Source organism: Sorex araneus, chromosome 1 (assembly GCF_027595985.1).
Source record: "Sorex araneus isolate mSorAra2 chromosome 1, mSorAra2.pri, whole genome shotgun sequence".
Lineage (NCBI taxonomy): Eukaryota > Metazoa > Chordata > Mammalia > Eulipotyphla > Soricidae > Sorex > Sorex araneus.
The window spans coordinates 285,332,996-285,355,762 of NC_073302.1; the positions used below are offsets into that span (position 1 = coordinate 285,332,996).

General features: G+C 38.1%; 1 protein-coding gene across 3 annotated transcripts in view; it reads left to right on the forward strand.

Annotated features, from left to right (window-relative positions):
• GPC5 (glypican 5) overlaps positions 1-22,767 on the forward strand; it is a 1,500,378-nt gene that overhangs the window by 1,078,551 nt on the left and 399,060 nt on the right. Inside the window, exon 8 of one of the 3 annotated variants that reach the window (XM_055146010.1) lies at positions 20,467-20,514. The exons of the other annotated variants lie outside the window; for them this stretch is intronic. Coding sequence (XP_055001985.1) covers positions 20,467-20,474 — 8 coding nt within the window. The 3' untranslated portion in view covers positions 20,475-20,514. The remainder of the gene's footprint in view (positions 1-20,466; positions 20,515-22,767) is intronic. 3 annotated transcript variants of the gene reach the window in all.

Genomic DNA, 22,767 nt, shown 5'->3' on the forward strand with positions numbered 1-22,767 from the left:
CAGCTGAGGCTTAGGTCAAGAGAACAGATGCCCAGGAGGAAAATATCACATAGAGTCAAATGACTCCCAGGTTACAAAAGCATAACATTTGCTAAATCTTCCTGTGTCCATACAAAAAGGATATTGCTCTGAATAAACTATGCAAAGGACTCAAGGAGAAGAGAAAAACATTATTTACAAGTCAACAGAACACTAAGAAAGAAGCTACAAATAAACAAAGAGGAATAGGAGCACTGTAACGGGAGTAACCCAATAAACCTAAACTACCTGAGGCTATGTTATTCTACAGGGGTGAGTGGTGAAGCTACCAGGCATCAAAATGGGACAGTGTAGAAAACATAAATACATAGTCTTGATGAAAGCTGTTATGACTTAAGAGACAGGACCTCATAGGGAAGGACAAGCTGAACTGACCTGAAGACTTCGTCTGGCATATACTGTAAAAACCTGGCTTGCTCTCAGAGCCCAGATTGATCGATTCAATCCAAAACGTGAAATTGTGGAAGTCTTGATATTTTTCAAAAGTATCAAGATTCTCAGTCCAAGGAAAATGGAAACAAAGCATCTTATAAATGGCAAATTGGAATTGCAACACTACATTTTTTTTCCTTTTGGAAGTCCAGACTGTCATTTTGATATAAATATTAGAAAATGTGGCAATATATTACTTTTATTTTAAGTCCATTTAATATTAAATAAAATATATTCAAATGGAAATATCTCCCATAAGGTAGTGTTAATCATTTTACATATTGTAGAGATTTTGAAGGGACCACAAATGCCTAGTTTTGTTAATGTTTATTCAGATACTTGAGTGTTTAATATTTAACAATTAGTTAATAAGACCATGTTGAATTGAGTTATGAGACTGCTTTACAGTAAGTTTCTAGTTCATTTTTAAGTAAAATCTGATTTCAGATAAAACTAAACTGTATATTTCTTCTTGTAAGAAGAACAGCACATACTTATTAGAATTCCATAATCCATATTAAAGTCTCCATTGTCATAAAAATAGCATGAATTCTGTTTAACTTTAATAATCCGTTTCCATTTTCAGGGTCAGGGTTACATAGAACTCTAGCTATATTTCAGGACATTTAATTCAAACAAAGGTTAAATATATCTCTATAGTTCAACATACATTACTTTGGTGGAAACCACTGTTATCAAGCTCAAATGAAAACAAAGCAAAACAATATACTCTTGGCAATTTTAGCCCCATGCCTCTAATAAGTTCTTTATCCTTTAAGACGTATTCTACAAACTTTGAAACTTCTTTTCTACATAGGACTTGCACGTTCCCAATTGTGTAATTGGGTTATTGTATTGTATTACTAGAATTTGATTTGCATTACTGGGTATTTTAGTTTTCAATCAAAAGCAATATGTGGCTGATTATCTGTCTTAGCTTCATTGCAATCATTTCTGGAATGGAATGACATTGAGAATTCTGACTATGAATTCATGAATATAATCCCAGATTTCAGGCCTAGAAAGGGTCAGATACATTTCCACAACAATCTATTCTAAAATATTTGATGAAAAGCTCCAGAATCTGACATGCATTCCTATAATAAACACTCAAAAATTAGTGTTTACATTGTGATGTACTGGAAGTGGATGAATGGGAAATTTTGGGAAAAGTAGTTATCATCATGTCCTCAAGAAGCTTTCAAGCTAATGAGATTTTATTCTGTATCACTGTATCACTGTCATCCCATTGATCATCAATTTGCTTGAGCGGGTGCCAGTAATGTCTCCATTCGTCCTAGCCCTGAGATTTTAGCAGCTCTCCTTACTCATCCTTCCCAATGGTGCCACATCAGAGGCTCTTTCAGGGTCAGGAGAATGAGAACCATCATTGTTACTGTTTTTGGCATATCATATATGCCACGGGGAGCTTGCCAGTCTCTGCCATGCAGGCAGGATTCTCTCTGTAACTTGCTAGGTTCTCCAAGAGGAAGAACTGGACTATAAGAGGTTGTGTGGCCGCAAATGCAGCTGTGTGCTTCCAGAAGCTTTGTTTGATAGTCTCTGGATCTTGGCCGTTGATGGGATTACATGATGCTGGGGTCAGTTTCTGGGTGTGACTGCCTAGCTGCTGGAAAATGGGGTATCTGGGTGGAGGAGGCCCAGTCCTAATCCAAGCAGGCTTGGAGATCTCAGCCCCGGGTTCTGCACACTCGGGTTCTGTTGACGGTTCCTTCATGCATGAGGCTCATCCAAACGTGTGGAGAGGGTCGTTGAGCATGACTGTGGCTGGGCTCTGGTGGTCTTCAGCTGCCGGGGCTCTGCTTGGGGCAGGGAGGGAAATTCAACCCGCCCGCCTCTAAGGGGCCCCTTTGAAAACAGCCAGGCATGGTGACAAGGGACTCTGTGTCACTCTCTTCTGGGAGCATGGTCTTTTAGTCTCTGGATGTTGGCCACTGATGGGATTACACGGGCGCCAGATGCAGTTTCTGGGTTTCTGGGTGTGACCGCCTAGCTACTGGAAAATGATGATATTCCCAATAAATACTAATGTTCTTGGGAAGAGAAGCAATATATTTTTCTCTCAGTAGCTTTCACTTAATTTGACTATTCTTTAATACATGGAGATTTAGTGTGTTGAGAAAGTAGTCTGTACTTTGAATAAATAATTGAGTTGTAATCATTAACAGAAGAGAAATAGGCTCTACACTTAAACAGGAATTGTTCCCTTAATTCTAGTCAATACTGCATAGTGATTTCACTAGATGACCATTATGACTAGCATAAGCTTTGAGTAGTCATGCCTATAACTTCAAAATACCACTTCAGCATTCTTCTCTGGAAGAATAAATGAATCAAAGGTTAAAATCTCAACTTCAAAGAAGTAATTAGGCATAATTTGCATATAATATATAAAAATTCAAGATATACTTGGAGAAATTTATTTAATAATAAAAAATACTTAAGCTTCATATCCATCCATTATAGCTTTTAAAATATGTATTGCAAAGGATACTTGCATAAACAGTATCCATTCAGCGTGGAATATACTTTATTATACGTAAATACACATATAGATATATAATTGCTGCAAATGGATTTTAGTGAACAAAAGGAAAAAAGTAAGACATGAGTGCTGAGAGGTATGGAAACTCAAATATTTCATCCAGTTTCAGGAGGTTATTCTCCTTCAATTAGATTAAATAATAATTGTGTCCTCCAATTCAGTATTTGGCAACTAACTGTATATATAAAATAATATTAAAAGTGTTTGTTGGGTTAGAGTTGACTTATTTCCTGGATAGTACCTGCTATATTACTGTAGGTCTTTCCCAGTCTGCAGTAGAACTTAGATTCTAATGAATGTTGCCTAAAGGTGCTCTTGTTCTTAAAATTCACTGTGCCTCATGATTCTGCTTGCTGCATAATTTTACTTTAATATACAACAGGTTGGCTCTAAATCAGTATATATCAAACTGTGCTCATTATTTTCCTTAAAATCTGAATGTCCCATTTTCCCAAGATACAAACTAGAGATATGCCTTCTACCCTTCATTAATCCTTCATCCATCGTTGATCCTCTGAACTCCAACACCTAGGAATGGTTGCATAATTAGGATAATCTAGCAAAAAAAAATGAAAGTATAGAACACCTCGTTCACAATCCTGTGAAATTACACGCTGACTGCAGAATATTAAACCACACGCCAGGGATATATTTGAGCACAGTGTTCTGTAAGACAGACCCCCAAGCCCACATTGCCTTTACTGTCATTATGTCTATTGTAAATTCTCTGCTTCTCCTAGACAATTGCCTGCACTATTGAAACTGTCTATACTGATTATCTGTATCCCTACTCCACTCTCAGTCTATCCTCCACCTCAGCGTTTTCATCTTCATCACTATTGACATTTTGGACTACTGTTTCTTGGCTGTGTGGAGGAGTGTTCTGTCTATATCAAAGTGTGTAAGAGCATTCCTATTACCTTCTGTAAGTTACTGGTGATTCCCATCCCTGTGCCATTAGCCATTATTGTGAACATCAAGAGGAGCTCTAAAATTATCTCCAATATTACCATTGGTATCTTTGAATGGCCGAATTGTTTCCTGTTGGAAGGCACAGCTCCATGTCATAAGTGTTCTTTGAACAATACATAGGCTGATCACATTATCTCTGCCTAAAATTCACACAAAAATTTAAGAAAGAAGTCTACCATTTCATCTTGGTTCTTAAGGTTGCCAAAATTTGGTCTTGTGTATTTCTCTAGTCCTAACAAGTTTACCCAATTTTCACCTCTAAAATCTATATCCCATCATTGTCCAAGGTCTTAAGAGTTATATTTACATGATTTTTTTAGACTGCTTAAATCTAAGTTCTCTAATCACATGTTCCTGCCATTCATTTTTTCTCTCACCCCTTTTTTATTACTCAGAATATTATCGAATATTATCTTTCCTCTAATGAAATGTCAACTCAATATAACTATCCCAGTAAATACCATTGTTTTCTTTCTGCCCTATGACTTTATGTCACATTGACATGCTATTTCAAAATCTAACATAATTAGGAGACATTAGAGATTTCAGGCCTTCAGAGGATTTCAACCAATTTGAAATAATGAGGTCATCTTCAAAAACATTGCTTCAGGTCAATCCAATTCATTCTGAACTACACATGAATATATGGAACCATTTTTTTTTGTTACTTAGTGTTTGTTTTGCAACTAATAAGGTACTACACATGATTTTTTACATATTTAGTTCAGTGACCTAGTCATATAAAATTGAAGTCTAGACTATATTTTTGGACTTATTTATAACTGATAGACAACATATTACTTAAACTACACTTACATTTATTATTCTTTAAAGATTAAAGTGGAGAGGGGAGGGGAAGATCAGAAAACGAATGCAAGGAAGAGTAGCGAGCAAGGGGGAAGTAGTTAATTTGACCAAGCACCCTGGATTTCTCAATATAACGGTAGTGTATGTTTAGACAATCTACCCCCTTAGCTCAGAAAACCCTAATCTAGATTTTTCCTCATGATCAATGCTATGGCCACCACCACACTGAGTATCTCAATGAGGAGAATCAGGACCCCTCACTTTCTAAGCACTTAAACACCCGGTCTTGGAAGGAATCACATACTCTGCCAGTACCTCTGCTAGATTTCTATGGTGCTTTTGTTCTCCATCATTCAGTCTCATAGTGTTCAAAGACAATTTTACTGGACTCAAGACATTCCTGTTCCTTAATGTATATTATAAACTTTTTGACCCGAAAAAAAAATGCTAGAATTTAGCACACATGCTTTTCTTTTTTTTAAGTCCCTACATCAAACAGAAAAGACAATTTCCACTTTCTATGGAAATATGTAAAAGTGAATTCTGCCTTTTCATAACCGAACTGCTTGTTTAAATTTGCTAATGCATATATACCCTTCAGATGGTGATGGGAAATCTCTCAATTAGGGAGCAAGATAGGTAGAACTGAGACTGGTGTTTAAAGATATGTCCTTCACTGTTGGAATGACAGAAGATTCCATATTACTGTTCCTCATGATTACACTTTTATTATGAATTTAAATCGCTTGAAGTCCATCTGTTCATCAAAGAGTAATTTACTGTCAAATCCAATAAGTGACAGGATAACCCTTTCTTTTACTTCTGACCTTGTACTTGGCACAGACCAAGTTGGTTGAAACATGACAAATTTTCCCCTGACAGCTGGGGGATCGTTCACTGTGGCCAAATGAAAAATCTGTTGCAGGGAATAGATAGGCTGGATGCACCAAATATTTTACTGTTCTAAAATGTTCTTTTGAATGCATATATTATTTCTCAAATTTTCCTTTGCTTTCTTCAATCATTTTCTGCCTTTATGCTCTGTTAGTTCTATGAAATGAATCCATCTTACCTTCAACTGCTTTTGATTTATAATCTGCTTTGCCAACCTGTTTTATTATATGTTGTAAACCGAAATTCCACGTATTGTTCTTGTGTCCCCAATTTAAAATATCAGGTGAACTGTTGCTTCCTTCCCCCTTAAAAAGTCTAATGTCTCAATAGGAAGGAATGTATCGTTCCTTGAAGTTGAAGGCCACATTTTAAACGCATCTTTACGAGCAAGTAAAGTACCTGTTAGAATTTCAGTAAACAAGTTCCTGGAAAATCCTGTGAAGCACTTTTAGAAGAAATAGTATGATGTAATCGTTCATTATGGGTAAGTCAGTTGAGAATAGTCTTAATATTATTTAACCATTTAATGTCTATCTTAATATTACATAAAATGAATTTATAATAAATTTCTCACTTTTAAATACAATCACATGAAATCAATTGCTTTTTTATATTTTGCTACTTACAGGGCAATATTTGTGTCATATTTTTCTCACAAGTTACTTTAAAAATTAAGTGAATTTGTTAGATTTATATTATTTCACTAAAATCAATGCACTGTTAAAAATAAAGCATGTGAGGCACTTGCCTTGCATGCAGCTACCCCAGGTTTGATCCCAGGCATCCTGTTTGCTCCACTGAGCATGGCCGGAAAGCAAGAGTCAGGAGTACCTATGAGCATCACCAAGTGTGGCTGTAAAACGAAAACCAAAAATACCCCCACCAAAAATAAAACAAAACAAAAGCAAAGTAAACAAGTGATAAAAGAAAATAAAACACCAAAAACCAAAGGAGGAAAATGCATGATGCATGTATTTTCTTCAGAAACAAAGTACACATAAATAAAAATTCAGATCACAGGTAATCCCTCCCTTTGTACTCTTTAAAAATACTTCCTCCCGGGGCTGGAGTGATAGCACAGTGGGTTGGGCATTTGTCTTGCACGCGGATGACCCGGGTTTGAATCCCAGCATCCCATATGGTCCTCTGAGCACCACCAGGAGTGGTTCCTGAGCGCAGAGCCAGGAGTAATCCCTGAGCATCACCAGGTGCGACCCAAAAAAACAAAAATATATAAATAAATAAAAATATTAAAAATACTTCCTCCCAGGAAAAATATGAAACAATTATGTATTAGGCACTTTGTATATGTCATGTGAATAAAATCATGAGGCTGTATTATAATTATGAATAAAGATATTGCTTCTGATCTCTACTTCTAAAAAGCTTATAAAGAAATTCTATGGAACAATGAATGCCCAATTATATGTCTCATGCTAAAACATAAGTCTGTATAACTCAGAATCATTATAAATTTCTATAAGACCAGGTGCCTATTGGTGTTATGTACTGGTTAGTGATGAAAGAAATTGAAAGTGGCAGGAGGAGAGAGACAGAAAGTCTTCCCTGAGTGGAAGATTAGAGTATGTAGGGACAGTAATTTTAAATGCATTTTTGGACAAGAAATATATACTTAAGAGACTCTGACACCCAGGAATAAAGAGACTACAAACACAATAGGGAATTATAAATCCAAGTATGACATAACGGAAGTTAATTTTCCAGTAAGGAGTACATGAAACAGTTCTGCAAAGTTACTGAGAATAGCTGAGAAGCTATGAAATATAAGTGAAACTTAGAGCCATTGCTAAAGAAGAGCAATTGGTCTTAAGAACATAGTAGTAGGATTTTCCTCTTGTCCATGGCTCTATTAGTTAGTATAATTTAGTGTAAATCATTTTTGTCTGGAAAACAACATAAATATCAAGGAGACGCAAAATCAAATCTTGTAAATGTGTTGAAACTAAGTAAGAGATATACTCTGTGGACTCCTATGTGTACAGATGAGATACTGAGACAAAAGCAGAAAAAAAAAGACCAAGAAAATAATGAGTGCATTTGCTGGGAGCAGAAACAGATTGATTTGTAATATGATTCATTTTCTGCTTTAGGAATGGGGTAAAACAGAAAAACATGAGCCAAAATTGCCTGCCCTCATTGAGCTTTTCTATACTTGTGCAAGACAAGTAATAACAAAATAATTAAAATAGTGTGACGGATGGTGATAAGCACTACAAAGAAAAGTGGAGCAGGAAAAAAAAATATAAAGTATATTCCGGCCTACTTGAAAGTGGACTTTTGAGAGATAATTAGATCACGGAGGTTGTGCTGTCAGAATGTGATTAGAACACTTAAGATAGACATCAGAGACCTCACCCAGACACCAGGAAGATGGCACCCAACTGACCCTGGAGTTGGGGACTTTGACTTCCTAAACTCCAGTACTGTGAGGAATATTTCTTTCTTTCTTTCTTTCTTTCTTTCTTTCTTTCTTTCTTTCTTTCTTTCTTTCTTTCTTTCTTTCTTTCTTTCTTTCTTTCTTTCTTTCTTTCTTTCTTTCTTTCTTTCTTTCTTTCTTTCTTTCTTTCTTTCTTTCTTTCTTTTCTTTCTTTCTCTCTCTTCCTCTTTCTTTCTTTCTCTCTTCCTCTTTCTTTCTTTCGTCTCTCTATCATTCTGTCTTTGTCCTTCCTTCCTTCCTTCCTTCCTTCCTTCCTTCCTTCCTTCCTTCCTTCCTTCCTTCCTTCCTTCCTTCCTTCCTTCCTTCCTTCCTTCTTTCCTTCTTCCTTCCTTCCTTCCTTCCTTCCTTCCTTCCTTCCTTCCTTCCTTCCTTCCTTCCTTCCTTTCTCCCTTCCATTCCTTTCTTTCTTTTTCCATCCTTCCTTCTTTGTTTCTTTCTTACTCCCTCCCCTCCTCTCCTCTCCTCTCCTATCCCCTCCTCTCCCCTCATCTTCTCTCCCCTCCCCTCTCCTCCTCTCCCCTCTCCTCCCCTCCCCTCCTCTTCCCTCCCTTCCCCTCCCTCTCCTCTCCTCTCCTCTCCTCTCCTCTCCTCTCCTCTCCTCTCCTCTCCTCTCCTCTCCTCTCCTCTCCTCTCCTCTCCTCTCCTCTCCTCTCCTCTCCTCTCCTCTCCTTTCCTCTCCTCTCTTCTCTTCTCCCTTCCCCTTCCCTTCCCTTCCCTCACCTCTCCCCTCCCCCCTCTCCCCTCCCCTCCTCTATTCTGCCCTCCCCTTCTCTATTCTGCCCTCCCCTCCCCTTCCTTCCCCTCTCCTTCTTTTATCCCCTCCCATACTCTTATCTCTCTTCACCTCCCATCCTCTCCTTTCCCAATCTGTGCTCAGGAGTCCAGGGGACCCTTTTCTGATTCTTCACCAATCTATTAGGTGCTTCAAGGGCCACACATGTGGTGCTTGGGGGCTTCCAGGGCTGCAACCATTAATATTTAGGGGACCATGTGGTGCTTGGAATTAAACCAGGTTAACAGTCTGTAACCCTCAACCTATGTACTCATGTACTATCTTAGGCCTTGATAGAAATGGTTTTCGCTTCAATTGGGGCAGACCACGGATGCAGTTTTGTCAACTGAATATCTATGTTGAGATGTAACAAATAAAGCACTGAATGCATGGGTTTGGAATGCCAAGGCATGACCTGAGCTGTTAAAGTAAATCAGAGCATTTTGCCAATGTCAATGAGCAAGATTCTGTACGGGTTCATAATCTCGATGGAATATTATCATATTGTTTTCTGGTTGTGAGTAAAGAAATACAAGCTGCTTCTCAGGAAGCATGTCAAAGATGATGAACATACCCAATCATCTATTTTTCTAATTTGCAGTGCCGAAGTGTGTGGAATGCTACCGGGGCCATCCAGAACTTGTTTGGGTTCAGAGCAGAGAGGGCAGGGGTGGAGCTTTACCAGGAATTTCAGATGAGTCGGATTTGCATGAGAAAACATCAAAATTATCTCAAGATTTGAATCACCATCCTTTAAGGTTTATAAGACAAATATGATTACAAACAGAACATTGGATTTTCAAATGAAGCTGTAATTTCTTTCCTTTGAACTGGGACTGATGTTCTATTCAACATCAATGACAACCAGCTGCCTAGTTTGCTCCTTACGCCATGAAATTCAATGAACTACTTGATCTGTCTAGATCCAACTCTCTTCTTGGTCAAAGCTTTTAGCCTATTTCACTCTCATCTTGTGGCAAAGGGTTGAGAGCTTATGATAACTCTGACACCTTTGAGTGTCTATTTTTCTAACTTCTTAGCATCTGCTTTGAAGGACATTTAAGTGAAATTTATTGCTCTAAGATAAAACTTCTGTGATCTTTAAACTGTTTTTGCATCTGAAATTATCTTAGTTTGGAGAATTTCTTTTTTCTTTTTTTGTTCATTTGGAAGGAGCTGAATGAAAGCATACTGTTGACATGTCCTTAAAATTGGTAATGGTAGTTATAGCCATTTTACGTGTTAGTCTAGTTTATATTTAAAATCTTTCCAGGTGACTTTCTGTAAATACTATTGATCATTTATAAGTTATAACATATTTATCAAATGGTCCTCTTATTCTAGAGCAATCGTTGCTTTAAGATATAGTTTGAGATAAAATTCTAAATTGTTTTGCATTCCTGTTTGTTGGATTGGGGATTTTCACAGGATGAAGAGATGTCTCCTTTTTGCAAACTTGGTTGTCATTTTATTTCTTTCCAGTCATTTTTTGTCACATTTTAAATTCAGAGGAAGAGTCAGGAGGATTAATGTGAGCTAGGTAGTACTCACTACTTTTTAGGTCATGCTAATTAACATTCTAACCTGAGGGTACCAATAAAGAAACATAGGTGCCTTCAGATTCCTAAGGAGTAAAGTGATATTCAAGAAAGTTGACTAGGGGCTGGAGCGATAGTACAGCAGATAGGGTGTTTGTCTTGCACATTGCCGACCTGGGTTCGATCTCCAGCATCTCATATAGTCCCCTGAGCACCGCCAGGAGCAATTCCTGTGTGCAAAACCAGGAGTAACCCTTGTGCAACGCCAGGTGTGACCCAAAAAGAAAAAAAAAAAAAGAAAGTTGACTAAGTTAGTGTTCTATAGTTCTCAACTCATATATAAGTAGAGAAACCAGAAAATTTTCATTAGCCTAATTCATTAGTGAAGCCATTTTTTGTTCAAATCCAACTTTTTATGAATTGTCATTGCTAAGACTCACTCTATTTATGTGAACCAATAACCATAAGATGATGCCTACCTAAAAATTAATGAGACTACATTTTATGTCTGTCAAAAAAATTCCACATTTTCACGCCAAAGGATTATAGGTATAATTTTTCAGAAGGAAATTTATAGTTCACAATATATTTATGGTTAAATAAATCACAAAATCTATAAATTTTTAGTCAGAATCTGCCTTCTTTGTTGCTATTTTATGATGCTAAAAACAGAAAAGTTTTGATAAATTAAAATTGACTGCATTTATTTTCCACTGAGTTTCTTCTGATTAATATAGCTTAGTGGCAGATTTAGAATCAAGAACACTTTAATATTACTACTGATCATTGAATTTCTTTGGAAACTGTCACTGTATCACTGTCATCCCGTTGATCATCGATTTGCTTGAGCCGGCCCAGTAACGTCTCCATTTGTCCTAACCCTGAGATTTTAAAAGCCTCTCTTTACTCCTCCTTCCCAATGGTGCCACATTAGAGGCTCTTTCAGGGTCAAGGGAATGAGACCCATCATTGTTACTGGTTTTAGCATATGAATATGCCATGGGGAGCTTGCCAGGCTCTCCCATGCAGGCAGGAAACTCTCTCGGTAGTTTGCCAGATTCTTCAAGAGGGAGAACTAGACTACAAGAGCTTGGTTTTATAGTCAAAATCATAGAAAGTTAAAAATGTATGTCGGAAAGAGAGATGGGAGTAGGGATGTGACTCAACCACAGAGCAATTTGTCATACAGGTATCTCTGACAGGTTTTGGGTTCAATCTCCAGTAACACATGAAAGATAAGCAGAAGGGTGTCGGAGAGATAGGACAGTGGGTCCTATACTATCTATGTAGTATATTCCTTAAAAACAATAGGACCAGTGTTTAGCTGTATTGTTTGTGTTTGGGATAACCTGGAGTATTATATTTATGTCAACTATAAAGTGAATAGCATTTAAGGAGTTATATGGCACATACTCCCCACAGCTTCACATTTGGACTTGGGGGGGATACAATTTATTCCTGTTAGAACAGGAAAAAAACTGAAGTCCCATATGTCATATTTATTTTTAATATAAGAGAATTTTGAAAATCATATTCAAGCATTAAAACATTTATCAGTATATTATGACAGAATTAGGATTATACCTGATGCATATTTGTTTATTCTTTCTCTTTTCTAAATTTATCTGGGAAAGATTGTAATTGTATGAACATATATAGATTCCCATATGTTGTTATAAATCTAGATATAACCTTTATATATAAATGTGCATTTATATATAAATAAATAATAAAAATAAGCAAATATGCTAAATTGCAATGACAAATTGACTGTGACAGACAGCATATTAATTTCTGTTATTTTCAGCAGTGGTAAAGAGAAGCTAGAGTTCATAAAATTATCTTTCTCCCCGAACTAGACTATTAGATTACCAATAGTCAAAATAATTTTTATTACTTAATCAATTCTGAAGTTGAATTTTTAGAGAAATCTTTATTTGAGTCACTGGTTTACACATTGGTAAATTTACATATTATTAAAGGACTGGAGCAATAGCACAGCAGCTGACCTGGGTTTGATTACTCCGTCCATCTCGGAGAGCCCGGCAAGCTACCGAGAGTATCCCGCCTGCACAGCAGAGAGAGCCTGGCAAGCTACCTGTGGCTTATTAGATAGGCCAAAAACAGTAACAACATATCTCACAATGGAGACGCTGGAGCAAATCGATGAACAAAGGGACGATAGTGTGACAGTGCTACTGCAGAATATATTATTATACAAACAGTTTTATACAAACAGGAATGAATTTTTAGGAAGCTATCTTAAGATTCAAGCAACTCTGATTAAATAATCTGAGACATAGGTAAGTTATAAATGGAGAATACCTTCCTTAAAGTCAGCTAAATAAAGTGTATTTAAACACAAGGCTTTGAGTTGAATATCGAGCAATGCAATGGTCTGCTTTGATTTGATCTAGAATATTTATAGTCTGGATTTCTTGGGAAGAACTATTCTACCGAAGTTACAAATTACCTGAAATCACATAGAGTCAGCGCTTTCTTTTGGAACTTAAAAACTCACCAGGCTTTGATGGAACAGGGATGTGTCTTTGTTTTTATTTTTATTTCTTCCTAGTGACTTTTATTTATTTCTGAGCACCAGTAAATCCAGGCTCTTACAGGTGCAAGCTGATCAAAACTGTACCTCATCCATCACTGACCCTGTCATTATTATTTTACTTGTAGTTTCACAGCAGTGCTTGATCACGGCATACCCACATGGACTAACTTAATGAGAGTTCTTTCGGTCAAGCTATATTACGTTTTTCTTCTGTTTCCCACCAAAATTAAATTTTATTTCATTTCAGCATGCCAGCAAAGTTGAGCAAACTAATCTACATCAGAAGGGATTTTATTAAAATCCGTCTCCAAATGATAGTGTTTATAAAACAGAATATATTGAGTTCAGAGAGGCAAACAGGGGTTGTGGTGTTTGCCTTGCATCACATGGTCCCCAAACACTGCCTGGCATTGTTTTTAGAGCCTTGAACATTTAGAGTACGGGGCCCCGGGAACACTCTATGTTAGGATTCTTGCATGGAATCTTCAGTCTTATTTGGAGGAGCACCCAGGTCTCCTGGGGAGATACCTCCAAATAATCATACATAGTAGAGTCTCCCTGTGTGGCATCTTGAATAATTTCTATGCTAAAAAACCTGGTAGATGGGAATAAATGGATTAAGAAGTATTTCCTTGTCCCACGGAGGTGCTTGACTGATCCAGAGAGGTACTTGGTAGCAGACTTGGGCAAAACTGGGAGACACTCTCTGCTTTTTTTTTTTAATTCTTTTTATTTTTTCTTTTTGGGTCACATCTGGCAATGCACAGGAGTTACTCCTGAATCAGGAATCACTCAAGAATCAACCCTGGCGGTGCTCAGATGCCCATAGGGGATGCTGGGAATCGAACCCGGGTCAGCTGCATGCAAGGCACACGCCCTACCTGCTGTACTATTGCTCTAGCCCCCCCCCCCCTTATTTTTAATTCTTAAAGAAGGTAGATTTACAGGGTAGAACTGAGTTTTTTTTTTCCGGAAAAGGAGGTGATCATAAAATCAGTTTGTAAACATATGACTTAAACCCTGCTTTGTTGAATGTGATTTTAATGACAACAAATGTAGGCGTTAGCTTGAAAAGAGATGTATGAACCATTCTTAGTCTTTATTATTACTACTAGTACTATTGGTTTGGGGTTCACATAAAGTAAGCTTGGGCCTTACTTCTGGTTCTGTTTAGGGCTTACTCCTAGGATGTTCGGGATCAAACTCGGGTCAGTGTTTACCTGCTGTACTATTTTTCCAACCCTTTTATATAGAATCACCCCATCAAGTAGAAGGAGTTCTATTCAAGTTTTATGGCAAATAAAATTATACATTCACAGTTTAGAGACATTGTGGTATAAACTCAAGATAGGGATGCTTTTTTTACACTATATCACTTGAGATTTATATCTTAATTTTTAGTATATTATTCATCAACAATCTAATTCTTACAATGCAATAAAGAGAACTCACAGCAATAATAACCAGATATTTTACTGTAGCTGATTTCTCTTCTAATCAAAAGTCAGTTATGTGGTCAGGGAGATAATGACCATGCTTTGCACTGGTAGAATGTACAATAAAGTTCTAGCCAGCCCTGACCACTAGTCACTGATCACAAACTACACCAGAAAATTTCCAAGATGATTAATAAGAATAAAAAGTAATTATATTGACATTGGCTAATTTTTGTATTAAAACTTCATGTGGACAGCTGTAGGATGGTGATAGCTAAAAATTTCCTGGAACATTTTGTGAGATGTTGAATGTTTCTTTAACAAGGTGGCATCAGTACCTTGGATTAGGAAGAACATTTTCAGTCTGTATCGTTTCTTCTGAAAATGAAGCAGATTACACTTTGATTTAGTTGAGAGGATATAAGAAGTTTTGGGAGCTGAGGTGTTAATTAAAGACCTGATGGTCACCATGCAAAACGGGTTTCAAACTGTTCTGATATTATTTCTATTAAAAAAAAAAAACACCTGGAGGAAAGGGACCTTCACTTCCCAGAGGTATGACAGCTCTCCCCGTTTCCATCTGTCTGTATTCTTTGTGATGTGCCTTGTGAACAAGCCTTTCTTAAGTGGCTTTTGAAGAAATTCTTAGAAGTTGTTTGAACATCATAGAACCGCTTAGAGAACTGATAAGGACCTTGAATCATTTCACCTTTGTCTTCTGTGCTTCTCAGACACCATTAGTGACTTTGAACAGTTAATGAGAGGAAGGGAAGAAGAATGGAAGCACACATCTATCTTAGGAACAAAAGTAAGTTGAGAATGATAACTGAATAATTAAGTTGAACATCTAAGAATATTGACATGGGGCAATAGCTATTTGTGCATATGGGTGTGTGCAACTAAACTTTTCCATTTTAGATGAATGTGATTATTTCCAAAAGAATACAGTAGAGAAATGTAGCCCAAGAGAAGTATTTGCTGAATATTTGTTTTATACATACATAATATATGCACACATTAAATATATATTCTTTGCATCCTTCTAGTAAATTCATTTACTATTAGCTTCCATTTCATATGTGAAACTGAATATCAAAGAGGTAAAATTAAAAACTTGTGTAACATCAAAAATTTAGAAAATTGAGCAATTTTCTTGTCATATTTTCACACTGAGGTACGCTCTACTCATTTTGCACAAAATTAGATCTTGTTTTGACAACACCAACGAACACCCTGTCCTTTAGTTCCACCTTTCCAAAACAAGTTCTTTCTCCAATGAAGTAATTACATACAGATTGAATAGCTGTCTACATGGAATCATGAATCACGAAATCCAGTTAATCACCGATTTTTCAGGCGGGCTCAGTAACCTCTCATTTTGTCCTTTCCCAGAGATATTAGAAGTCTATCTCAACTAGGCCCTCCCAACAATGTTGCACTAGGGGCTCTTTCAGGGTCAGGGGATTGAGATCCAGCTTATTACTGGATTTAGCATATGAATACACCATGGGAAGCTTGCAAGGCTGTCCCATGTGGGCAGGAAACTCTCAGAAGATTGCCAGTTTCTCCCAGAGGGAGAAGTAGGCTACAAGATATCACTTCTGAAAGCTTGCTTTTAAGTCTTTCTCTGGATGTTGTGATGGGATTACACACACCTGGGTTCCTCTGCCGGTACCTTCATGCATGAGGCCTGTCCGAACGTGTGGAGAGAGACCTTGAGCATGACTGTAGCTAGGTTCTGGTGGTCTTCGGCCACCAGGAGCTCTGCTCGGGGTGGGGAGGGAAGCTGGAGCCCATCCCCTCCGGGGGCCCTGGGGAAGACAGCCAGGCGTGGGGGCAAGACCTTTATATATTGTGGATGGGCTTGGTAAGGTCTGTGAAAGTGTTAAGATATTCAACTTAGAATTCAATGTAATAAAAACATGTTCCCAGAGGGCCAGAGTGATAGTTCAGTGGGTAGAGTGCTTGCCTTGCATGTGGCCAACCTTGGTTCAATGAACAGCAGCCCACATTATCCCCTGAGCACCACCAGAAATATTTCTTGAGCACAGAGCCAGGAGTATCTCTGAGCAATCATGGGTGTAGCCCCCAAACAAAAGGAAACAAAAACATATTCCAAGATATGGCTGCATGGGGTGTGTTCCTTCATCACAAATTGTAAAGTGTTCTTATTTTAATTTTGACTTAGATATCCTACTCTATTCATTTCCAATTATCATTGAAATAAAAACAACCTTAGTATTTTTTTTTCTTTTTGGGTCACACCCAGCGATGCTCAGGGGTTACTCCTGGCTTTGCACTCAGGAATCACCCCTGGCGGTGCTCAGGGGACCATATGGGATGCCGGGGATCGAACCCGGGTCGGCCGCGTGCAAGGCAAACGCCCTACCCGCTGTGCTATCGCTCCGGCCCCCAACCTTATTATTTCTGAGAGTGTTAATATTATGAACTTGTGTGCGTGCATGTGTGTGTGTGTGTGTGTGCATGTGTGTGTGTGTGCGTGTGTGACTATGAGGATCAAACTCGGCCTTAGGTGAGTTACATTCTCTATCACTTAGATATATCCGTATCTCCCAAATTCAACTCTCGAAGTAAACATTGTAATTATACAATGTCTGGGAGAGGCAAGTATTGAATCAATGGATTGATTTTATGATTCACAGGTGTATCTAATCTAGATTTTGGATGTTACAAAAATACAAAATCATCCACCCTCTTCATGGGACGAGCGTACAGCTTCCCAGGAGAAATGATTAAATATAGAGATGTGGACGTTGAAATGGGGACATAGGCAAGGTCTTTCCAATTTTAGGGGCAAGTTCTTGTTTGTTTGGTGTGCAGATGTAGAGAAGTTGAGAGGTCTCGTGAGAAATAGACACTTGCTGTTTTAGTTTCTACTCATCTGTATTGTATAAACAAATGTCTGTGCTCCTCCTAAGCAAGGGGGCAGAGAGATGAACAAGGAAGGCACCAACTTTAATATGCAACTGACTCTTGTTTGATCCTTCAGCATGGCCAGGAGAGATGCCTGAGCACAGAACCAGGAGAAATCCATTCAGTGCTGCTGGGTGTGGCCCACAAATCAAACCAAAATAAAATAAAATAAAAGTAAAAATGTAAGTAGATAAACTTAGGAGCCTGTAGCAATGGGACATGAGGGTGCTCTTGGGAAGGTGGGCAACACCAGCCCCGCTCTCCACCAAGATGTGATCCCGGGGACTGCACGTGTGTGGCCTCACTGCAACTGCACGAGCATGATCCCAGAGGCCAGCTAAACTACTGTTGATACTAGCAGCTCCTTGCAGAATGTCTCCAGACTGAGAACTATGGCCCCATGCCTGCCCAGGAGGGGAAAGGTTTTTTTTCACTCACCTTTTCCTTGCGGGGGGGCCGGGGGGAGTGGGAGGGTGTGGCAACTGCCATATTATGAGGACCACAAATGAGAGGTACAAACTTGCAATGATACAATTTCTGGAATAAATTTCCCTGGACTTAGTTGCTAAAATATAGAAATCCAAAACCAAGACCTCATATCTCTTCACAGCAGGTCTGACTCTAGTGGGGAACTGCTAACAATAATAGTGAGGGTCTTTTTGTTGAAATATTGAATGTAACCAAAGTAAAGGGAAAGTAAAGTGAAATTTATCAGTTACACAGGCTGGGGGAGGAGGGGTAGATGGAAGGTATATTGGGGTTTTATTTTGGTGGTGGAACGTGTGCACTGGTGAAGGGATGGTTGTTTCAGCATTGTATAACTGAGACTTAAGCCTGAAAGCATTGCTATTTTCCACATGGTGATTCAATAAAAAAAATAGATAAACTTAAGCAAATGAACATAAGGAGGGGATTTCTTAGAATCTGAAAGGAGTTGGTGATGTAAATAAGTCAGAAATTATGCACACAATATTTTGGAAAGCATGATTTATTTCCATAAATTGTACTGCCCTTTACACCGAACTAAATTTCTTATAGCATGTTTAAAAGTTTCTTACAGTACATGGCTTAAAGAACACAAACGCACACACACACACACACACACACACACACACACACATACCACCTGTTTGTTCTTGAATAGGACAGAGCAGAATTGGCTGAATTTCTTCACTATTTTTGCCTCTTCGTAACTTGCTCTGCGCAGTTAAAACTTCCCAGTTCCCTCCAAGTGTCATCCTGCAGCCATGCCCTGACCACCTAGAGAAAACACCTTCTGTTTTCCCCAGGCTGTTACTTCATTATTCACCTCAGACATGGCTTCCTGCATAGAGCCTCCTTTGTGACCTCGCTGTGCAGTTTGGGGATTTGCTCCTCCTCACAGCCTGTCACTATTACACCAATTAACACTCTGTCTTGAAATTGTCTGTTTAAGATGCTGTGATGTCTTATTCATTTTTTATTTCCCAGCGCCCCACATAGGGCAGGGTGCATAGGACTTGGCAAAATGTGGTGTTAGCCTAAATGAATGAACAGCTGTTGCTAATTTTGTTAAAGGAACTTTTCTTTTACTTAAACATTTGAACAAGTTATCTCAAGGTCTCTGTCCTCTCTCAACTTCTATATGTTTCTGAACACCATCATTACAGTGTGACCTAGTCACAGGATATGAAAGTAGAAAGGGGGTTTTTGGACTGACTGGTTCAAACATTTACTTCATAGATAAGAAAATAAAGTGCCCAAAAGGTTAAATCACTTATCCAGGGCTTATCAGACACTAAGCATTATAAAAGAGACTAGAATCTTTATCTCCTAATTTCTTTTATGAGGCGCTTTCTACCTGTTCCACATTATATAATTTCTGACAGAATATCAAACTTCAAATCATCTCAGAGCTGAAGCCATGCTTATGCATTTGTGATTTTGGTGCAGTGCTGTAACAAATAATAGGCGCCAAGTAAATATTTGTGGAGTTAGATTGCTCGTAACTTCTAGGTTTATGACCATATCATCTGCATTGCTCAGAAATCCTGAATTTGTAATCAATAGCCAAGCAGAGTTCATGTAGGTTTAAGAGTATCATAACAAAAGTAATGAGTCCCAGATTCAAATTTTATCACAGCCTTCTTGTAATAATTCATGTCACATAGAAACAGTGAGCTAAATGTTTCAACTCGTTTATAACTTGCAGTTAAACATTGAGATTCTTTTTACTTCTCTGTCAACACAAATTGTCTTAAAAATATTGAAATAGAACTCATTGTATAGCTCAGTAAACTTTTGAATGCTACCAGAAATGAACTGAAGTACTAAATAAAACAAAGCCTGGCAATATAAATATAGAAGGCGTTTGGATCTAGTAAGTTTTCTAAACATGCATTGTTATTTAAGTTGAACTAAGTCATTTAGCTGATTTACTTTTTATTCAATCTCAGGACATGATAAGAATTGCTTTAATTATAGGGAATGTATATATCTATATGTATGTGTGTATGTATGTGTACTGATATATGTGTCTATATATGTGAAATAGTTCTATAGTAACATGTCAATAACAGACAATAGATTATTATAAATTAATCTATGTTTCACCAAAGATTGCATGGGATTCAGCCTTGTAATTTATAAACTAGCAGAACATTATGTTGATTTTACCTATAGTTTCTATCCATGATTGGCTAGAACTCTAAAATATTCTTGAGGGAGAGAGAGAACACTCCAAGAAGAGAGAAAATCAGTTGTAGGAGTTGCCTGTTAGGGAGGGAATAATCTTGACTTGCCATTGACCTCTCTAGCCCACATCTTCCTCCTTTGAGCATTGCTGAGCAGTCCGTTTCTCATTCCCATCACTCTTATACCACATGAATAAAAGAAAAAAAATATTTTGGTCGTTGTAGGTCAGAAAGTCAATTTGATTATGCAGTGTCAGCGTTCAGAGTGACACAAGATATCCCACTGACATGACTGTAAACTTCAAGTTTCGAACTCTGTCTAAAATATATGGTGGGCTATGACTCTCTGGGCAGCATTCCACAACTGGGTTATTTCATCCCCTTAGGGTACTAGAATGATCCAGGCAGCAGTTGAAGTTTAAGCTGGAATTTAGGTGAGTGGCACATTCTGTTTATTTGCTTAAATATAGTAGAGTTCCAGGGGGCACTGGGTATTTTTTTCTTGTAAAGGATGTGGTAGGAGTCTAGAAACTTCTATGGGTATAATAAGTCACACAGGGGATGTGCATTATTATTATTATTTGCTTTTTGGGTCACACCTAGAGATGCACAGAGGTTATTCCTGGCTCTGCACTCAGGAATTACTCCTGGCAGTGCTCAGGGGACCATATGGGATGCTGGGAATCGAACCCAGGTCAGTCGCATGTAAGGCAAACACCCTACCCACTGTGCTATAGCCCCAAGCCCAGAAATGTGTATTCTTATGAGGTATTATAGACCTACCAAATGTGGGAGGAAGTGAAAAGTTCCTGGGAAGAGAGATGATAAGTCTGGAGACAATTTGGCAAAGAAGAAACTTTTTTGTTCTAATTTATTCTTGGAAGAGGTAAGGAAGGAGACCAATTTTCATGTTATGGGAATCCCAGGAGCCTCTCTGCAGGTCGGATGACACTTCATCTTTAACAGAAGCTAAGCCATATTAGATCTGACTCAAAAACCAAAGTCTAGATGCATTGTGGTGAAAAGATACTTAAAAGAGGATCACAGACATTTATTTTTGATGTCAATCGTACAGTTTTCAATGCTATTAACTTTTTTAAATATACCTATTGCTGAATCCTGCTAAAAACTCATTTGAAGTCATGTTTCTTTTTTTTTTTTTTTTTGGCTTTTTGGGTCATACCTGGCGATGCACAGGGATTACTCCTGGCTCTGCACTCAGGAATTACCCCTGGCTGTGCTCAGGGGACCATATGGGATGCTGGGATTTGAACCCGGGTCGGCCGCGTGCAAGGCAAACGCCCTACCCGCTGTGCTATCTCTCCAGCCCCATTTTTTAAAAAATTTTTTTAAAAAAATCTTTTTTTTAAAGATTTTATTATTGAATCACTGTGAGATAGATCTTTACAAAGCTGTTCATAGTTTGATTTCAGTCATACCGTGCTCCAAAACCCATCCCTCTGTCAAGGTACATTTCCCAGTTTCCCTTCCATTACCTCCCTCCCTCATCCTGCCTCAATGGCAGGCAGTTTCCTCTCTCTCTCTCTCTCTCTCTCTCTCTCTCTCTCTCTCTCTCTCTCTCCTTCCTCTTGGGCATTGTGGTTTGCAGAATAGATACTGAAAGGTTACCCAGTAGATCCTTGTAGTGTATTTAACCCTCAATATTGTCCAGTGTGATCAATTTCAGCGGTTACTGTCATCCTGGTTCCTTTTTTGATCCTATCTAAGAAAGGAATTTAAGATTGAATATCTGTGAGGAACAGCACACTAATGAAAGAGCTCCCCACTTTCTGAGCAGCAGAATAGAAAAGAACTCTCCAAAACGATGTAGGGAACTCTCTGGGTTCTTTATTTCTCCTAGTCATGGACCCCTATGACTAGGGCTGGATTCTCAGAGATCTTGGATTGCCTTTTATGAAATTAATGAAATGCATTAATGTAACGAAGACTGTCTCCCATAGAAACAGAAAAGCAAGCGGGTTGATTGGCAGAGTTCAACGATTTACTTTTGAAAAAGAATTTCAAGGAGTTTCAGGTGCTAATGAGCTTCCCGATATGATATAACAATTTTTAAGCATGTGGTTACCTGAATAGTTACTCTAAGAAGGATGTGTTCATGTTTATATGTCCCATTACTGGGAAGAAACAGTGATTTCCCTATGTGATCAACCATGAGAGCCTGAAAGTATAGTTGAAAAAGAACCAAGGACTCACCTCTCCCAACTTTGCCACCACAGGTGGTTCTGTTGCTGGGAAAAAAATGAGTATGGAGAAAATATTTTGACAGCACATCTGTTAAATCACTTTGCTATTTACATTCCAGATAATTATGATCTCCTAGCTGGTAACTGCAGTGTGTGATGTCATCAGCAATATTTCAAAAATAGGAAAGTGATGCATAACTAATAGTTAATATAGAGGCATTTGTTTGTGACTCTAGCAGATCAGGTTTTACACTCTGGACCTATTAGTTGCCTTTAAAAAAATCAAACTTGTTTTAATTTAATTTTAATGAACTTATTTTATTAAGACATCATGATTTCCAAAGCTGTTCATGAGAGAATTGTTTCAGGCACACAATGTTGCAGTGCTAGCCCCACCACCAGTGTCCCCAGGGTCTGTGCTCGCCCCCGTGTGCTCCCTTGATAGTCATATAACAAATTTATTTCATATTGCTTGTTCCCCCC